Source organism: Morone saxatilis, unplaced genomic scaffold (assembly GCF_004916995.1).
Source record: "Morone saxatilis isolate NCDOM2014 unplaced genomic scaffold, NCSU_SB_2.0 Contig24, whole genome shotgun sequence".
Taxonomy (NCBI): Eukaryota; Metazoa; Chordata; class Actinopteri; family Moronidae; genus Morone; species Morone saxatilis.
In genome coordinates this window covers 17980397-18001280 of record NW_023339807.1, presented here as the reverse complement: position 1 = coordinate 18001280, position 20884 = coordinate 17980397, and the positions used below count along the sequence as shown (strand labels likewise).

Below are 20884 nucleotides of genomic sequence, written 5' to 3'. Positions count from 1 at the left end.
TCAAATAGAATAAAAACCTCCATACATCTGTAGAGTCTGACAGCTTTCTGATGTTTTACACTCTGAGCCATTTTACATTTAATGTATTTTTAATTACTTTGAGAATAAATATATAAGGGTACGTAAGCCTAAAGCAACATTTCTTGTTCTGCTATTACAAAACAATGGCGAATGTGTTGGCATTTCATTCTGGTGTGTGATAATAGAAGCAATGACATTTTTCTTATTTTTTTATGTTTTGTGCATTTTTACAGTGTATATCTAATGCTTGCTTTTATTCTCTTGTTTACTTATTGTGTCCAACCTTAATATTGTAAACATTTTAAACAATAAAAGAAAACATAGGATAAGACAAGATAATTGTTCACGAGATGCATGAAAAAACTGTACTGCACACACAATATAATTTTTTTCTCTGTCATGTTGTTCTGATGGCAACGAAATATGTAACATAATAAATAATAAAATGTTCAAACATGAATTTATACATTTGATTGTTGACTAAGCTTCGAGGACAAGTTAAAGCCAATCATCAGACTTCAGTTCTCTGTTCCTATGACAGCTGTAATTATCCGACTCTTTCCCAATTTTATTCTGAAAATCTATGTGCTGTGTTGAGAAATGCCTGAGTGATGAGATAAATCCTTTGAATCTACACAGCACTTTCATGCTGATGACTGCAGTGTGCTGCCCTCAGGTGGTGTAACTGTATTTATTCTGGCAGTCTGGTGGATAGAATTGTTATTACACCAGTACAACAATATTAGAACACAGCGTATAAAACACATTGGTATTGATTACTGAGCAGGTTATCTTTCTGGATAAACTCTCCCTGAGGCTATAGCCTACAGATAATGGACAGTTAAAGAGACAATCTGATCTTTTTTAGCTCGAGTTAAACCTGCATTAAAATGTCTAACACGACTAGAACTTGGTTATATATTTTGTTAAGTTCGTACTTACATTATCCCAAATGTGTTCTTTAAATAAAACACTATTACACACATGTATTGAATATTTGATTTCTATTGAAATATATGAAATGTTCTGTATGTTTGTATGTTATAAATACAATACGTGCAGAAATACTTTTTGGAAATAATACATGTGTTCATTTTATTATTTCACATTAATTAAGTGATTGACTTCATAGACAAAAAACCTCTTCACCTGTGGGATCAGCAGTTCCTGTTGAGGTAGAAGGTAGAGGTAGAAATCTGTAATGTACTGTCACATAATGTAACTGGATCAAGAAATCTTTGGGTTTTGCCACTTTGTTAGAGTGGTATTTGGTATAGGACAAGTTATTAAAATGAAATAAAATTAAAAAAAGGTTAACATGTTAATTTGTTGGCCAGTCGATTTACCACCTTGGTCCAGACTGAAATATCTAATATATAATCGATTGTCATGAAATAGAATGCAGGATAAATATTTAATTTTGGTGATCTCCTGAACGCCATACTCAGGTATTTATTAGCAAATGTTTGCATGCTAACATGGTGAGCCTGGTACATATTATAACCTATAATATACAGTATATATATTACCTGTGCTAGCCTTCTTTAATGCTAACACACATGTTTCTGTTCAATTACATGTTTTTCTTTGCAGTCCTGGAATGTTTTTATCCTGGTTCAGTCATGTAAATCATGTTGTAACTCTGTTTTTGTAAAGTGATGAATAAAGTTTATTATCATATATATTATTAGAAACATCATCATGTTAACATTGTACCTAAATGTTAACATCCTGATGTTAGCATTTAGCTCACAGCACTGCTATACACAGAAGAGTTGTTTGTAAAACTTCTATTATGATGAAATTAGTAAAAACAATGAGGCATTAGTGAATATTAACCATCATGTCTGATGTTCAGATGTTCAGAACATGCAGTTGTGTTTTATTAGGTTGTTATATAAGTCATGTACAATAACAAAGGGTTAATGGAGGTAATTATTAAACATGCCAATCCTGTGTGTGTCTTGATGACAGGTTTCATTTATTGCAGATAATATCAGGGACATGTATTCCATTGTTGCACACACACAGCGGGAGGTCAGACAGCATTAGAAGAGGACCAAACTGAGTAATACACCATGAATTATACATTTCTCAGATCAGCCATACTTGTGTTCCTCTTTTCAGGTAAGACATTTATTGAATGATTTTCAATTTGATCATCAATAGAAGTACATGTTGTGAAATGTTGATTAACTATGTTCATATTTCAGTAGGTGTTTGCTATGGAGCCGGTGTACTCACTGTTGACTCACTTCGCGGAGCAGCAGGGGAGAGTGTGACCTTCACAACATCTGTAAAACCAACCGGTGAACCATTTCTGGCAGTGACTTGGAGCTTCAACGGTATCGGCAATGTAATAACCTCAACCAGTGAAGATGTAGTGGGACAAGGCTATGAGAACCGGATCACCCTGAATAAAACCACCGGATCTCTGGTACTTAGAAACCTGACTGAAAAAGACAGCGGAGAATATGAACTAATCATCGTCCCACATGGAGCAGTGCAGCTTCAAGGAGCTGCAAAGCTGGAAGTTCTGAGTAAGTAAGATTTAATAATCTGATGCTGTATTTTAATCAGAATATTTCTGATTCTGATTCTGATTCTCTGAAGTAAGATTTAATAATCTGATGCTGTATTTAATGTTGGGAAAGAATACAAATTTGGGGAAAAAAGCACAGTGAATGATGCTCTAATATTATCTTTCTATTAATTTTTTCCCTTTCTTTTTGCACAGCCAAAGTGTCAATACCCACTATAGCCTGTCCCACAGAAAACTTAATAGAAGGTAAAACCTCTGTGAACCTAACCTGCGATGCTGATGGCTTCGTGTCTACCAGAGTGTGGATGAAGGACGGCCAACCTCTGGTTTCTGGAGAGAGATACAGCTTTCACGATGGCAACAGAGTGTTGTCTATCAGCCCTGTGAACAGGACAGACACCGGAGAGTTTCTTTGTAAAGTCAGCAATGATTTCAGTTCTGCTACAGCCAAATGCGCACTTAAAGTCTATTGTGAGTATTTACTTATAATTGTTCAAGCCTTTATAATATTTTTTTTTTCATTCTCATAATAATAGTTACTCCTCTTCTTCCTCATCTGTTCAGATGGACCTGACAAACCAAGAATCGTTCAGACACCAATAGGAGCAGAACTCGAAGACAGTGTCACTCTTTATTGCTCTGCTGACTCCCTACCAAAGGCAACTTTCTTCTGGACGTTCAAACACATGAAGATGTACGGGGCCATGCACTACATCCATGAGATGGAAGAGAGGCACCTGGGGAGGTACACCTGCACCGCCCGAAATGCCATCACTGGCCTGGAAGCCTCTGTGTTCCACACACTGCGTGGTATTTGAGCTCTCTTTCATATTTATCTAACTAACAGTACTAACCTGTCAATACTGTTATGTGATTGCAAATAATGGAAAAGACAGAGTAATGTTTTTTTCTTCTGATCCAGACTCCTCTACTCCCATCAGTGGTTCTATGTCCATGTTGGTTTGCACTGTCCTGACCTCGGTTGGACTCATATTAGTCTAAAGACTGTCTGTGGAAATAGACGTTACTTGCTCATTTTGATCAATCATTGTGTTTATTTTAGATCATTCTTCTGTGTTTATCATTGTGGCGTCTCTTTAAATTGTATGTTCACAAAAAATAAAGCTGTGGATGATAAATGATAAAATGACAAACCAGTGGTACTTCATATTTACTTTTGTCCCTGCAGTATTTTTTTAAAATAATTTTCTTCAGTAATATACATTTGTGACATTAATTGTTGTAATTTATGTTAAGTAACAAATGAAGTATTGCTAATTGCTGTAAAGGTGTATCTCACTTACAAAGTAAATCTTTTCTCCATAGCAGCTTTGGTCTTATGACAGTTTCAGCTTTAATAAATCAATCTTAACACTGTGATGTTTTTAGGTCTCGTATATCAGACCTGACACTTCAAATGTGTGATAAAGTGTCTCATGTTCTGACTGAAGCTTGATGATGCCATGTCAAACTGTCCCTATAATAAACTTTTATTAAAACTCTGTATCAGAGTGTTGTGTGTTAATGAACACCATCATGTGCCTTCAATTCTTTCCTATTTTTTTGTTCCACAAGGGTGCACCAGTGTGCTGCCATGAACCCTTAAAGCATGCTGGAACCTACATTCACTTAAGTGAGCTTCACCGTGTTATACACAAAGATGTTGCCATGACCAGTCCTTGCGGACGTATTTGTGGCAAAAAAAAAAACACAAGGCATTAATTACATACTAAACCTTCTTAAAAGATTACTTTTTAAGAATACACCAGAATATGTAATTGTTTTTAAAATTAATACTGATATAAATATATGACCAAATCTGTAATTTTATCAACTCCAACAAAAAAACACCCTAAAGTTGCAGCAAAGTGTCAAAGTATATTGTGCAACAATACCAACCAAACCTCCATGATTATACAGAATGTTAAAACACAATCTCACAATTGTGACACTAATGTAACACTTTTCATTTCAAAATTACCTGTGTATTTGTGTAGCTTACAGTATGTACAGTACTTGTGCTTTAGAGAATATAAACACAGTATTATCTTTTGTCTTCTACAGTCATTTTCTATTATTTTATTGACAGTTTTTTCAGCTACTGTTTTTATTCTCTCCTGCTGATACAGAACTGATCTTCTCTTATAGTGCCTGTAACAACTGTATTCTTCGTTTTTTATGACATAATGCAATGTGACTATTTAGTTCTTATCAAATTATAACCATTATAAAGTTTTATCAAAACTGGACACGTTGATTTGTACAGGAACATGTGAGCTAACCCTAACCTTACAGGTAGAAAGTAGACCTCGGTATAGATCTACTATTCACTGATACAGAAACTACTCCTAAAAAATATCCACAAAAGCACATTATGTTCAACATGTGGCTTTATTATTTTTATTATCACTGAGTTCACTGTGTTGTAAATTCATAATATCAGTATAATATATTGAGGCTGCAACACTCCAAGGGAGTAAAGGTTTGACTGCATGAGAAAATGTCTGAGTGAATAAGATCCATCAGATTTAATGTTGTAAACATAAAATATGCAGTGATGTATATTTTGATGCTAAAGATTTTAATAAACATACACCACTGTTCAAAGGCATTGCCTGCCAGGAAAGCATCATTCGGTACAGTTAGATGGCTGAGAGGATTATTTTTGATGGTTTTCTTTTAGGTTGTAGAAAATCCTCTTCACAAATAGATGTTATTTTGAATGATGGTTTGACCTACTGACAATTGAAAGGGCAAAAAGAGACAAAGGTATCTATGAGCAGTTAAATAAAAATATAAGAAATCATCAGTCATGGATAAAACAAATTATGAAGCTAAGCATTAAAATATTTCAAGTGAAACTATTATTTTCTTTTCCATTGCTGCAGCATACACTGTAAGTGTAAGTGGGGTTTATTAATGAGGAATTTATTGTAGGATTGATGAAAAATCAAACAAATGCTTGCATTTGCATCCAATAATACTGGCATCTTATACAGTACAGTTGATGGTTTTACATCTAAACAATGGAAATTATCTCACATTTGCTTTCCACTAGAAGGGTTGTCAGAAATCCCAGCTTGTCACTGGTTCAAAGCTCAGATACTGTAACAATAACAACAGGGCTGACGCTGTTAAACACAGTTTAATAGTGCACACTGAAGTTGCTAACATTGCTTGTGACTGAAACAAATTAGAAAAACAATAAGGCAACGTTAACATAATGTCAAAATATTTTAATGCTATATATAGGCTGCTATAGGCAGGGATCTCAACTTACTTGACAATATATATCAAATACATTACGCAGGCACATATTTTTGCATTCATGCAAGTAGGCCATTTTATGTCTATGTTCAGGTTCAGCACATTATTTAAGTTGAGCTTTTAAAGTTGCTTTTGCTAGCAATTCTGTCCACTCTGTCTGAGATGTTATGACGATTTTGTTGTTGTTTATAGATATGAATGTACCTGAGGTTTGCTTATTGATCTGATTTATAACAACTAAAACATAATATAGCAAAAGATAAGAATAACACCCACCCAATCACTTCTCACATTATTGGCATGGCTCTTGTTGATGATTAGTTTTTTCAGGCACCACTAAAGACGTAAAGGTTGTACCAGGTGAAAGAGTCTATTGTCCGTCAAACACACATACTGTAGTCACAGCACCTCCTCTCTGAAAACACTTTCTACTTGCCTGGAGGAGATATGGAAACATCTGTGATACTGTTGATCATCCTGGGAGCCATCTCCGGTGAGTTTTTACCATTTCAGTTTCAGACACAATTATTCAGGTTAAATTTAATAAGCTGATGATGAATATTATTTCAATTATGACAGTTTAATATGCTAAACAGTGTAATATCAAAGGTTCTCTCCAGCTATGCTTCTCCTGTCTTACTTTTAAGGCAGTGCTGGATCTAACAAAAGACCAAAGTATTTAAGTCTATTTGTATTATTATCTATATCTATGCATTATTATTATTATTCTCTAAAACAGTGGCATGCACAGAAAAAAGTTTACTTTACTGGGTAAGAGTTCATTCAGTAATTTTTAATGATCAAAGTATTAATAATGTAGCCACTACTTTTATTTTTATACAGTTTTGATAAAGCTCTGCAATATTTAAATTCATCTTGATAATGTCAATGTAGGTATGAGGTCTTGCAGGTTGGCAGTACTCTCATGACCTTTGTTACACAACCTGTACTTGCTAATATGACACCTGAGATAGAAGATTACACATATTATATTTTAAAGACCCACCTAATCTTGTTTTCATTCTAATGACTTGATACCGATTTTTTATCACCAGCATTTTGGTGTAGAGGAGATAGCACCTCTCTGAGTCTGATAGTTTTGAAAGCTGGATTTAATGTTTGTGTCTGGTATCTTAAATAAAGATTACATTCTTCAGTGATACACAGTGCATTGTTATCTGAGTTTCAGTCACATTTATTCCAAACACGTAATTGTGTCCTCCAGGTTTAAGCCACGGAGCTGGTGTGCTACCAGACAGTCTTATTGCAGTTGTGGGAGGGACGGTGATGTTCACCACAACACTGACTCCATCAGAAAAACCGTTCCTGGCAGTCACCTGGCGTTTTTCTGATACATTCAATATAATAACCTCGAGTAGTGTAAACCTGACTGGACCAGCATATACAGACAGGATAACCCTCTTCACATCTACAGCATCTCTGGAGGTCAGAAATCTGACTCTTAATGACAGTGGAGAATATTCAGTCACCATTATACCAAATGGTGAAGGAATGTTGAACGGAATCTGCAAACTGGTCGTATATGGTACGTTGATACATCACTGTTTCACTGTTATACTTCCTTGCTTTACCCTCCCCTTCCAAGCATGAAAAAGAAACTACAGTGGCCACAAAATGCATAAAAAATGGAAACAGACCTATCTTGAGCCAGTGTTCGGTTTGTCAATTCTGGGCTTCAGTAGAAACATGGCGGTTCAACATAGTGGCCTCCATGGAAGGTGACCCACTCTCCCACTGTAAATAAAAACGGCTCATCCTAAGATAGAGAAACACAGCTATTCCTGTATTCAGGTGATTATACATTAATGAAAACATACACCATTTATATACAGTATATGTGTATATATCATGCTATTAGAGAAAACATACCCAAAGTTGTTGCTTGATGAAATACGAGAAGCCAAGAGAAGTTTTACAAGCAGTATAAAAAGTTAAGAGGGTGTGTAAGAGTTGACACAATGGAAATACTTAACTAAAACTCACTCAATAAGACCATGCTTACTTGAAATACAACAATTTCAGTTTTCTTTGTCAAATCATTGGAACAGCTAAATCTTCCCACAGTTATTCTTACAAATGTGACTTTGAATTACACAGGTGTGAACTTTCCTTCAGCGTTTTTCTTATGCAATATCAGTTATCAGTTCAATAAAACCTGACTTTGATTGACAAACAGGGAGCAAGTGTATACCAAGTCCCAGTTGTCTATCATTGGTGTGGTTTCTCATCATTTAAATCTAGAAAATTATAATCATTGTTTTGTGTTCAGATCAACAGAATCAGTTCTGTGTAATTATTATTTTGTTTATTTCAACCCACAGAGCCAGTCGACAATGTAACAGTAACTCCCAGCAGCACAGACTTGGTGGAGTTCAACAACTCTGTCAGTCTGTCCTGCTCCTCCTCTGGATCCTCTCTGTCTTTCCTCTGGCGGAACAGCAGCTCTGAGATTACAGCCAGTGACAGAGTTCAGCTCACTAATGAGGGCGCCACTCTCACTATAGTCAGTGTGACCCGCTATGACCAGGGACCATTCAAGTGTCATGTGTTCAATTCCTTCAGTAATGGCACCAGTGATCCAGTTAAGCTCTCCATCAGCTGTGAGTTACTAACCTGCACGTATATCGTGCATATACACACTTTTTTTCTGAAGTTACTAACATTTCTATTGCTGACTATTTGTGTTTACTTTTCATGTGCCTACACTGTAGATGGCCCAGAAAACATTAATTTGACAATATCTCCATCACAAGAATGTTATGGGGAAGGGTCAAACATCACCCTGTCCTGCTCAGCTGTCTCCAGACCCTCTGCCCTGTTTTACTGGTTTCTAAATGGAGACAGGTTGTCTGATACTGGACCAAAGCTCAGACTGATGAACATTCAGAACAGCCAGAGTGGAAACTACAGCTGTCAGGCCTTTAACAACAAAACTCTGAGATATGAAACATCTCAGCCGTCAGTTGTATCTGTACTGGGTAAGTTGAACCGAATAGGTTCTTACATTAGAGACATAGTCACTAAGAATTTACTGTCAACTAGTGCATCTATTTGAATTAGTTTGCCTTATATTATATATCAAATAAAATAAAATTTCCTCACATTGTATGCTGCTTGTACCTACATCAAATTGAATGAAACCTTTATGATGCTTATTAAATATATATACAGAAACAGATTTTTGGTGGGTGTTTTTTGATCAGACTCTAGATGACTTGTGCATAACTGTCAGTTCTTCTCAGTACTAAAATTTTTCTAAATGCTACTCAAAATATTGTTCTCCCACAGAGCCAGTATCCAATGTGAAGGTAAATGCCAGCACAACAGACATTTTGGAGTTCAGCAGCAGCTCTGTCCGTCTGTCCTGCTCCTCCTCTGGACCCTCTCTGTCTTTCCTCTGGCTGAATGGCAGCTCTGAGGTTACAGCAAGTGACAGAGTTCAGCTCACTGATGGAGGCACCACTCTCACTATTATTAATGCAACCCGCTATGACCAGGGGCCATTCAGGTGCCATGTGTCTAATCCTGTCAGTGATGGCACGAGTGATCCAATAAAGCTCTTGATCATCTGTGAGTTATTTCATCTTAAATCATGTTACTTCAAATCCCAGGCAGTTAAAAATGTCAAGCTTGATTTGTCACAGTTGGAAATTATCTTTGTTGCTTTGTTCTCGCTGGTCAGGAGTAAGTGATCACTACAGATAGGATCATAATTATGAATTTTACTGATACAAAGTAGCTATCAGTCTTGAGTTAGACTCACTGTCACATGTACTTTTTGCCTCAAACATTATTTTTTATGTTCTTTTTGCTGCTGTTTCTATATTATTGTTGAATATATCTTTTTATGTGTCTTGATGCAGTTGGCCCAGAAAATATTAATCTGACACTATCTCCATCACAAGAATACTACGACGAAGGGGCAGACATCAGCCTGATCTGTTCAACTCTCTCCGGACCTCCAGCCTTGTTTAAGTGGTTTCTGAATGGAGATCCGCTGTCTGATGCTGGACCAGAGCTCAGGCTGATGAACATTCAGATGAGTCAGAGTGGAAACTACAGCTGTCAGGCTTTTAACAACAGAACTATGAGAAATCAAACATCTCAGGCTGCAGCTGTCTCTGTACTAAAATGTAAGTTGGAGTGAGTGAGGCCTAAAATACGTTGCACCTAGCACTTACTGTAGGCTTTTAGTGTTTCTGAAGGTTAGAGATTGTAGAGGCTTTTGAGCAGATATTTTTCAAGCAGTCTGAAAAAAGAAATAAAACATGTACCTTTGGGTAACACTTTATGATACAGCCCTCAATTTACAGGATATTTTCACTGTACGAATCAGGTACCAGTAAAGTAATTATTGGTACAAGATTGTTGGGAAGAAGGTAGGAAAAAAATTGCATTTTGGAGGAAAAGAGAAAAATAATATGTTTTATAGTATTAACTGGGTGCTGTACTGGAAAACAGGTTTGGGGCAAATGGTGTTAACACTGATATTCTGTGAAAGCTATATAAAGTAATTATGAACAGATATAATATGCTACCAAAACTGTGGGGGTAGCCTTTTGTACCACAAAGGTACCAAATATTTATAAAAAAAATATTTATTTCTCTTTCAAAATGGCTTGTTTTCTTCCTCTGTATGTAGATTTAAGTAGCATTGGGAACTGTAAGTATCTTATTGGTACCTAATTCATACAACACAATTACACTGTAAATAGTGAGCTGTATTTTAAAGTATTGCCTACCTTTGCTCTTCTCGTTTTATGGGTCAGAAATAATTCCTTAGAGACTGTTTAGTTATGTTGTTTGATGCAGAGCTGGTACAGAACTTAATATACTTTACTGAATGTAATGCATTGTTTTTTTTCTACCCATAGCAGAAGTCTCCAACGTTATAATAACTCCCAACACCACAGATTTGTCAGAGCTCAGTACCTCAGTCTGTCTGTCCTGCTCGGCTTCTGGATCTTTCCCCTCTTTCCTCTGGCTGAACGGCAGCTCAGAGGTTACAGCCAGCGACAGAGTTCAGTTAACAGATGAAGGCTCCACTCTCTCTATAATTAATGTGACACGCTACGACCAGGGACCATTCATTTGTCATGTGTTCAATAATTTCAGTAATTACACCAGTGATCCAGTGAAACTCTCCATCAGCTGTGAGTTACAGATCTTACCTGCATAATCAGTCTCTGATGTTTGCTAATGCTAGATAGACCTTTAAATTTGTGGCTTGATTCATGATTATTACAACCATAATGTCAGGAGTGGTTTTGTCTAAATTAGTTTTTACTGTGCTCCGTGCTGTTTCATTGTTGCAGTGTTTGGCTGGTACTGAGTAAATGATCGCTGTATTTAGTATAATGATAGAATGACAGTTCCACAGTTGGACAACATACTTAACAGTAATGACCACTTCACACAGAATGCATTGTGCAGCTTTTCTCAAGCTACTATCCTTTCACTGTTGACCGTACTGTCTTGTGTCTTTTTCCCAGTTGGCCCAGAAAATATTAATTTGAAGCTGTCTCCGTCACAAGAATACTATGATGAAGGATCAAACATCATTCTAATGTGCTCAGCTGACTCCAGACCTTCTGCCCAGTTTCAGTGGTTTCTGAATGGAGATCTGTTGTCTGATACTGGACCAGAGCTTAGACTGATGAAGATTCAGATGAATCAGAGAGGAAACTACAGCTGTCAGGCCTTTAACAACAAAACTCTGAGATATGAAACATCCCAGCCTGCAGCTGTCTCTGTACTGAGTGCGTTTGTTAAATGGTTACAATAAAATGGCTTTAAGTAATTTTAAGACTTGACTTGCTGCTAACCTCTTTTTTTCCCTTCTTTTTTTACCCACAGCACAGGTCTCCAATGTGGTGGTGACTTCAAACAATGCACACCTGTTTGAATTCAGCAGCTCTGTCAGTCTGTCGTGCTCCTCCTCTGGATCCTCTCTCTCTTTCCTCTGGCTCAACAATAGCTCTGAGGTTACAGCCAGCAACAGAGTTCAGCTCACTGATGGAGGCGCCACTCTCAGTATAACTAATGTGACCCGCTATGACCAGGGACCATTCAGGTGCAATGTGTCAAATGGTGTCGGTAGTGGAATCAGCCGGCCACTGAATCTTTTCATCCAATGTGAGTTTTATGACAAACTCTACTCTCAGGCCCACACACTTCTATTAACATCACTTATATGATCAGCGTAAGTGTGAAAATGAGTGCAAGGACTCCAAATGCCATATGAGGAACATCAAAGCAGTTCATAAAATTAAATACGGTAATTTTGTGACTAAAATAGCGTAAGGGTTTATATTTTATATGTAACATATGTACATGGAACTGTTTGTTCCTCATATCAAGATGTAACAATTCAGTATCTTTATAAACCAAACAACAAGACACATTTTACCTGTAAAAGTGTTTTTGCTAGGTCTTCAGATTAAATTGATTTTACTATAATTATTTTTAGATTCCATTAAACAGTGCACAATTAAGAGTGCTACAGCTCTCAGTCCTCACAGATTTATCAGAAATGTGTAAAAAATCTGGGAAAGTGGACAACCCTTCTGTTTAGCAGAGCTGGTTAAGAGTGAAACCTGCATTTCCTTCAAGGCATCAGGGGCTCAACCATTGGGGCTCAACTTAGGGAACCAAAGTTCGACGAAGTGTGTTGATCGCTTAGCCTTCCATTAATTGTGATTCACAGTTCTAAATACATACAGGATGACTGAGCAAATGACTCTACAATAAAACTACAGCATGAGCTTTGTAATGATATGGCAGATTCTGAAGACTTAAAGCCATAGCAATAAAACTCATACTCACATTAAATCTGTCAAAAACAAGTCAAAGCAATAGTAACTTAAAACAATCTGACTCTTTGGTTATGTTGCAGATGGACCTGACAACGTTGCCATTATAGGACCTGCATCCATGCGTGTTGGAGATTTCACAATGCTTTACTGCTCCACTATGTCTGTACCATCAGCATCGTTCATGTGGCTTTTCAATGGAGAGCCAACCAGTTTTAACGAGGCTGTGTACGTGATATCGTCCATCAGACGCTCTAACAGTGGGACGTACACCTGCAGTGCAGTGAATGCTGTCACAGGGCAGACTCAAACTGTAAACCATGAGTTAACTGTTATAGGTATGTGAATAGCTGCCATATAGGTATATACATATCAAATAACATGTGTGTTTCAGAAGAGAAAAAAATGCATTAGGATCTTCTTGGGTGTTTTTTTCAGATTTCTCAGACTGTGACTGCTCAGCTGTTGCTGCAATTGCTATTATCATAACAGCTGGATGTTGTATTATTGTTGCAACAGTGAGTGGAACAATTGTGTACAGTCTGATAAGGAGGAATAGGTAAGCATAAAACAGGTTATGATTTATGTTGAAAAACAGTCCATAGTGGCCATAATTATGTTATCTGGAACAGTACTTGTACAAGATGACATAAATGTCCTTACAATGATGCCACATACACAGTAAATAATATATAATACAGATGTATTAACTAACGTAACCCAATTGAATGTAATAATTCATGAAAAAATACTTAACTGAAACATGAATACATTTTATGATAATATTGTTGTTATTGTACATTATTATTGCCACCATAATTGTATAGTTAAAATCTAAAAATGTAAAAGCCCTTCTTTGGAGATTTTAGGAAGCTGGTTCAAAAAAGGAATTTGAGTAACATCTGCTAGGTCACATATTAACAATGTCTTATTTAAATTTTTCAGAGTCGTTTATCCAGCACACCGAAAACGTTAGTATCCAAGTTCAATGACAATGAAAATACTTGTTTCTTAATAAGAAAAGTCACCAAATGAATCATGAAATGTAACACCCCTTTGTTTTTGTCTTAGAACAATTAAGTGTGAAGGAGAACAATTCAGACTTGTATAAGATCTCAAGAACAGACCCACATGACTTGTATTCCTTTAAAGGTGAGTTGGATGTGAATGAATAATAATGATTCAGTGAGCTCACATTTTTGTACCTGTGGTCTGTGTTTAATCAGTGTGTGTGTCACAAACAAAACTACTGTATTTACTTTAGTAGCTCTGTTTGTCTCTTTTTTGTTCAGATTGGTTCATAAATGACACACATTGTTTTAGTTCAATAATTACTGACAACATTTAGTTGGTGTGCTGTTGATCAAAACACTGAAACATATTTCTAATTGTTTGTTTCCTCCTGCAGCATAGAAAAGACTCATGAGAAGACTTTTACAATTTCAAAGATCAACAGTAAGAAGAAATAAAGCAGCAGTGTTATTGTTTTTTTGATTTATTTATTCAACCATTTTCTGCCTCCTTCAGATTACTGTTCATCGTGAGTTTGATGTTAGATGTATAATGTAGCTGCATTGCAACTTTTATGAATGATTTTATAAATGTCTGATGGTTATGCAAGAATTGGATACACAATGGATATGTATATGTAAGATATTACAAAAGTAATTATTAACAATAAAGCAAAGGGACATGTATTTTATTATACAACACATGGTATGTATATATGTGTTTATTCAATAAACATTGTCTGGATCCCCAGTGCCTTCTGTATTACTGCCTCTGTCACAATGCCTGGGCCAAAAGGAGAAAATATTTTTACACATCAAAATTTTTTCGTAATTACTATAGGGCTCAAGCAAAAGAAAAATGGTTCCACAGTTTGTCAAACATTTATCAGAACAAAAGATAAGATGTTGTTATCTAGATTGACTCACTTACCAAGCAAATTAATACAACAGAAAACAAAGTTTTACCATCAAAATTCACAAAACGTAACAGGCAGCAACATTCAGCTGTTATCTGCATGCAGCCACTGAGACTACTTCACTACTGTCAGATCAACAGCACACCAATGTTAGCTTATTTCAACAACATGGGCAATCTCTGCAGATACAGCCACAAAACAATACAATAACAATAATAATATATTCACTATCTATTACTAAACATAAACTACCACAGTATAAGGTTGTACTAGCTTTACCAAAGACTACAGGTATGCTAGCAGTTCTGTGTTGCTGCACTGTATTGTGACGCTTTAGGCTAATTGCTAAAATAAAAATCAGACTGACAATGTTAACATGCTGGTGTTTAGCAGGCATAATGTTTACCATGTTCACTGCCTGAGTTTAGTGTATTAGCGTGCTAATTAGCAGTAAACACAGCGAAGGCCTACAGCTGAGGCTGATGGGAATGTCAGTTTTGCCGGTATTTGGTCATAATTAAAAGTAGACTACTGGACACAATTTAATGTCAATCTATCCCACATTTAATTTTAAACATCAAATGTCAAAATCATGACACTGGAGGAAAAGGCTGGGGTTTAACAAAGTCATGAATTAGGGCTGTGTCTGGGAATAATGAATTTGTGCATCTAGCAAGATGTTGAGATTTACAATGTAAGTGAAAACCTTGACCTGCTGGTGGCACTGCAAGAAGTCAACAGGATTCATCCTCTGGACACAATGAATGTCTTTACAAAATGTTAGTACAATCCATCCAATAGTTGCTGGACTAAAGTGGTGGACGGACGTTGCTATCCCTGGAGCCAACATTTCTAACAATTGTGTTATGTTATGTATGAATCTTAGCAAAAGTCAACAAATAAAATGAGCACACAGCTTGTTCTGCTGATAAATCTGCATGTCCTGGATTTTGCAGCAAACTAGGTTAACAACCCTAAACCGTGGGCTATTTGACCATTTGTGTACCTTTCCATTCAAGTCAATAAAGCCCCACCTTATCAAATTATAAAAGGCAGGTGTCCAAATGTTAGTTAGACCATTAATGAAGTGGTGAACAATGCTTCTCTAGACTTTTGATGAATTTTGAGGTCATGCTTAGACACAGTATGTAATGTAATGTTGAGAAGGGTTAAGAATTCCCACCAACTCAACATGACTTTCTTTGATGTCTTTAACAGATGATGAAGTTTAAAATTGTGTATAAGCTTGTCAGACAATTCACTCCAAGCAGCTCTGCTACACATATCTAACGGACTAAACATGATAGTGACCGCCTAATATTGCAATGTTCATAATATATTAATGATGCCAAATTTCCTAAGGGATCATTAAGTTTTATTTCATTGAATGTACTCAACTCTTATCTTTGAAGCTCATATAGCAATCACAGGTGAGAACAGATAGATAAGCTGCTTTGATATGAAACAGTTTATCTTTTTTTTATCACTTTTCTATTTGTCATCTTACATTTACTTTTTATTTAATGAGTATTGGTCCTCTGCTGCATATTTGGTAGTATTTATTCATTCTGAGCACTGTAAACAAAGCAATGACATCAGCTGCAATTTATTGATGATTCCTTGCAACCAAATTGTTCCTATTCTTTAACAATTTGCTTGTACATTGGTTTACATTTTCAAATGTGAACAGATGCTATTTAAATAAGGTTTTGGTTACTTATCCTACTTAGATATGGCATACAGTACACATGCATATGTTGAGTTAATCTTTCAGCAGCTCTGATCATAATGTCAGATGGGTTAGTGACTAATTTGGCAACATTAATATATTTGTTTATTGATTGGTGGACTAGTAACCTGTCCTTTTACTCTCTCCTCTGTCCAGTGTACGCTGAATAAGGCTCCGGGTAGAGAAGATAAACTGACCAGTTATTGTATTACAGTACATAGTATAAAATGATGATGATTAGTCTCTTTCATAACAGAAATAGCATTTAAACAATAAGGCTAAAACACTGTATTATTGAATCTTTTCCAAAATTATAGGAAAGAGTAATATGTAATTTCAGATGGAAAATCATCACACCATTGACCTTGTTAATAATTATTACTGGACTCCAGAGAACAATGTTCCTGAGTTTATAATTTATGTCTATAATAAAAAAAGAATGATACCTGTGGTGTAAAAAAATAAATGGACTTTGTCAGTTATTTATTACTGACAGCATGAATCGAGCCTGTCTGGTCTAATACAATGGATGTCATGGAAAGTATTTAGTAGTTAAATACTGTACTGAGTGACCTGTTGTCAGGAGATATTTTATCATCTTTATTATTATTAGGACATTACTATTACACACGTTAATCATTCATCTACAAGGTTCGGGCAGACCAGGCCAAGGACAGGGGAACGCATTTTTCTCAGGTCAGATGATCTCAGTGAATGTGTTACAAGGAAAGTTAGAGACACACCTAAATACAGACAGGTGCATTAGATTATTTAAGAGAAAATGCCAAAAAAAAAAAAAAAGACCTCCCACACACACTTCGTGATTAGATTGCTAGTTTTCAGTGCAACGTCCTTTACGTGGCATTTCACTAAGCAATAGATCATAATGGAGTGTACAGCATTTACATAACGCAATCAATCATGCAAAGGAGAAACAAAGAAGAAAGGTGAAGAAAAAAGAAGAAAAAATAAGAAACACATGAGAAGGGATGGGTGGGGGATGTTTTAAGATGAACCTGCAATAACAAATAGTTTATGGGCAAAGTTGATAAAGCAAATGATTGTATAAATATAAGATTTTTGAAGTAATGGTAATGGTGCAGCCTAAATAATGGGAGTCTCGGGTTTAAACATTTAATGCAAATGTATTGTAAGGATCATGGCATCACTGAAACAAGAAGCATACAATATTGCAGTACAGATTGCAGTTTTTTTACTTTAAAGTTAACTGGCCACGGTAACAGAAATTGTTGCTGATACGATGCTGCTACTGAACCAGCTGGAACACTTTCTGGTGAACATGTGCGTGGCCAGAATAAACTGTTGGGCCTGTTCAGTGCACACAGAACATTATAGATGGAGCTATAACCAACCGGGTCTCTTATGCTGGAGATAACTGGTCCCAGGTTTTCTGTAAGTCAGTTTGATTTTGGTCATTTGAAACAGAACTTCATTTAGGATAATGCCCCGTGTGAGCTGAAACTAAACTAAAGTTACAAAGATGTTTGAACAAGAATTTGATCCTCTGCAAAACAAAGCCTCAATATTATGTAATATGTGCAGGGCCTTCAAGTTTTGGGGTGTTGTGGATATGTGGACAGTGGCCTGCAAGAATAAAGTGAGCACAATCAGCCTACAGCCATACATTAGACATATCAGGCTATTACTGTATGTAATCTCTGCTGTAACAAAGATTAACTCTAATTTGTGGCGACCTTGTGTGATATTATGAGAGCAGGAGGCACACCACAGAGCACAGAAATATCTTTTAATAGTTATATTGCAGCATTTGTTTTTGCGTGTCGGCACCATTAAGTCTGCATACTTTCTATCTGGTTTTACCTTTAAACAAAATTATAAAATACACAAAGAGAGAATGAATCTGACCTAAAAAAACTAATAATAACCTACAATAATAATCTCACCACCCAATGTTATTTGGATATGGATATGGATACACACACACACAGCGTTGTACTTTACAATGACGCCATCTAGTAACATTCAAGAATGTGATTTAAAACAAGAAATTAAATGAAAGATTGGCTTTCTAATTCTATCTCTTTGGATATTTTGACAGACTTACACTAAAGTCTATACAGAGTAACACTGACACGTCTATTCAGAGTGGTGGCATATTAACACTGTGTTACTTTAATGTTTTCTGATTTGGTTCATGTCAGTCAGCTGATAGAACTGAGTAAATATTGTGGATTTTCTGGGATGCAAAATGGTGGCTTTTCTCAGCTGTAAAATATTAACTCATTTAACAACCGACAGATAAGACTTAGTAGCTACACTCACTGTGGAGGTCACAGGTCGACCCAGTGGAAAGAACTATTAAATTGAGACTTTTGAAACCGTTTTTTTCCCCTTTAATCAAAATAAAACACACAGTGCAACTTACAATCTCTCCTAAATCTTCATATTTATGTATACATTGTGTTTCTGGGACATTATAGTATATGTGAAAGAGTGTGTGTGTGTGTTTGTGTGTGTGTGTGTGTGTGTGTGTGTGTGCGTTTCAAAGCTATAACAATTAGTTAATTAATCCATCAGTTGATTGACAAAATAATACTATTGTGATTTTGATTAATCATTTTTAATTTGTGACAAAAAGCTGAACATTGTCTGTTTTCAGCTTCTCAAAATGTGATGGTTTCTCTGCTTTTCTCTGTCATACTGTGGTAAATTAAACATCTCTGGGTCTTTGGACTTTGGAAATTTCATAAACTAAATTATTATTAATTAATTATAAAACAAATAATTAGGCAATTAAACTGTATTTTTAACTAATTAAATATACAAGAATTGTGTGAGAACTTGCAGTAGCGTAGGAAAAGTTTTGTATTCTTTACAATGAAATGTGGTGCTACATTTACTCAGAGCTGTATAATAAATCAATTTCTATCAACAATCCATCTTCTTTGTAAGAGAGTGCAGCACAATTTTCAGCAGAAACTACACCATTTTTAAAAAACTGAACACTTACACTATTGATGTAGTTGTTATATTAAAAAAAGGGGGTTTGGTTTTGAAAGTAAATTGTTAAACTGTGGTCTTCTTTTTACATTACTACTGACTACATACTGTGACATATATTTACAGACTTGGAAAATAGCCAAAGCATCCATTCAGAGCTCATAAAAATGTAGAGAGATGTAGCATGACTCCATATGTTAAGAATGCATTTTGTATCACATAAAACTTTGGTTTCTGTATTAAACTGTATTGTGAAATTCTGCAGTTAATGCATTTAATGCAGTATGCAGTATGCAGTATGCAGTATGCAGTTAATAAATTGTCTATATAGAGAAATCACTATTTTTTGACAGAGGTCAATTACAGAATAACATGTCTCTGTATCTGGTAAAAACTTTTATTAGACAATCACAAGATAAATATGAGGCGCTGATTTAACAGAACAGGGGGGGGGGGAAATTGGGGTTTAAACAAAACTGAACTACTTACAAGTTGGGTTCAAAAATAGAAACATATCATTTTATTGGGTCACAATCCTTTTCAAGTTGAGGGAAATGTTCTCTTCAATCACTCAGCACCTCATGAGCCACATCACTCCTAGTATACTGTGGGACAACAGAGGTTGAGTAACATTACATTTACACTGTGCGTAACACCAAAGCATTGACACATCCCTGACTGATGTTTCACTTCCCACATTGCACATTCACATGTCAGGAATTATAGACACGTGTGACACATAGTGAATACCTCTTTGTTTCAGCTGATTTGGTTGTTACGTCACAGTATTTGGACAGATTGTGATTCATCTCAGATAGAAGTTTTAAAAGTATATCTGCAGACGCTGATGCTGCGGGCTGTTTGTAAAGCCGTCTGAAGAAGGTTTAGTGTCTCCTGGACGTCTTTGATCCTCCTCCTCAAGGAATGCTACGGCTCACTGCTGCTTCTCAAACACCATCCTGTAAGAGACCCAAAACCACTCACTTAAGAGCTCATAAAACTGATGCACAGCACACCTCCACCCTTCATGAGTCAGACCCCATACAATATAGCCTAATACTTTTATATTCATTTGTTAAATTTAGTTACTTGGCTAATGGTTGAATGTTGATCATCTACCAATTAAAGCAGCTCAAGCTAAATTTGACTAATGAATGATTCATCTTAATGTAATAATTGAATTTATCAATGATACTGTATGTTTTGATGAAAATGCCTGTATTCAGATCCTTTATAAATATATAGCTGCTCTGTGTGCCAGTCTGATGCAACAAGCTTTATACTTGCACAAAAACAAGGATCAGGTACAGTTCTGTAAGGAGAGGCAGGCTGATGAAAGGCTCTGGTAGTTTAACTTTGAGAATAATTTAATTATAATCAATTTAATTTGCATCAATATTCATAAACTGACAGTTGATTAAATTACATGACCTTTCATGCTGGATTGGTGTCACTTTTAAGTCTAAGGTCAAAGGTCATTGTGACTTTCAAATTAGATTTTAATACCCCCGCAATTTAAGAATAAATTGACTGATTCCAGATTTCACACACGTTGACTGGGACGACACAATGAGTGAACAATA

General features: G+C 35.9%; 1 protein-coding gene across 1 annotated transcript in view; it reads left to right on the top strand.

The window, feature by feature from the left end:
* LOC118335772 (hemicentin-1-like) overlaps positions 1-20884 on the top strand; it is a 37347-nt gene that overhangs the window by 5292 nt on the left and 11171 nt on the right. Inside the window, 4 exon segments of the mRNA XM_035672199.1 lie at positions 2238-2561; positions 8173-8451; positions 9140-9421; positions 11344-11610. Coding sequence (XP_035528092.1) covers positions 2238-2561; positions 8173-8451; positions 9140-9421; positions 11344-11610 — 1152 coding nt within the window.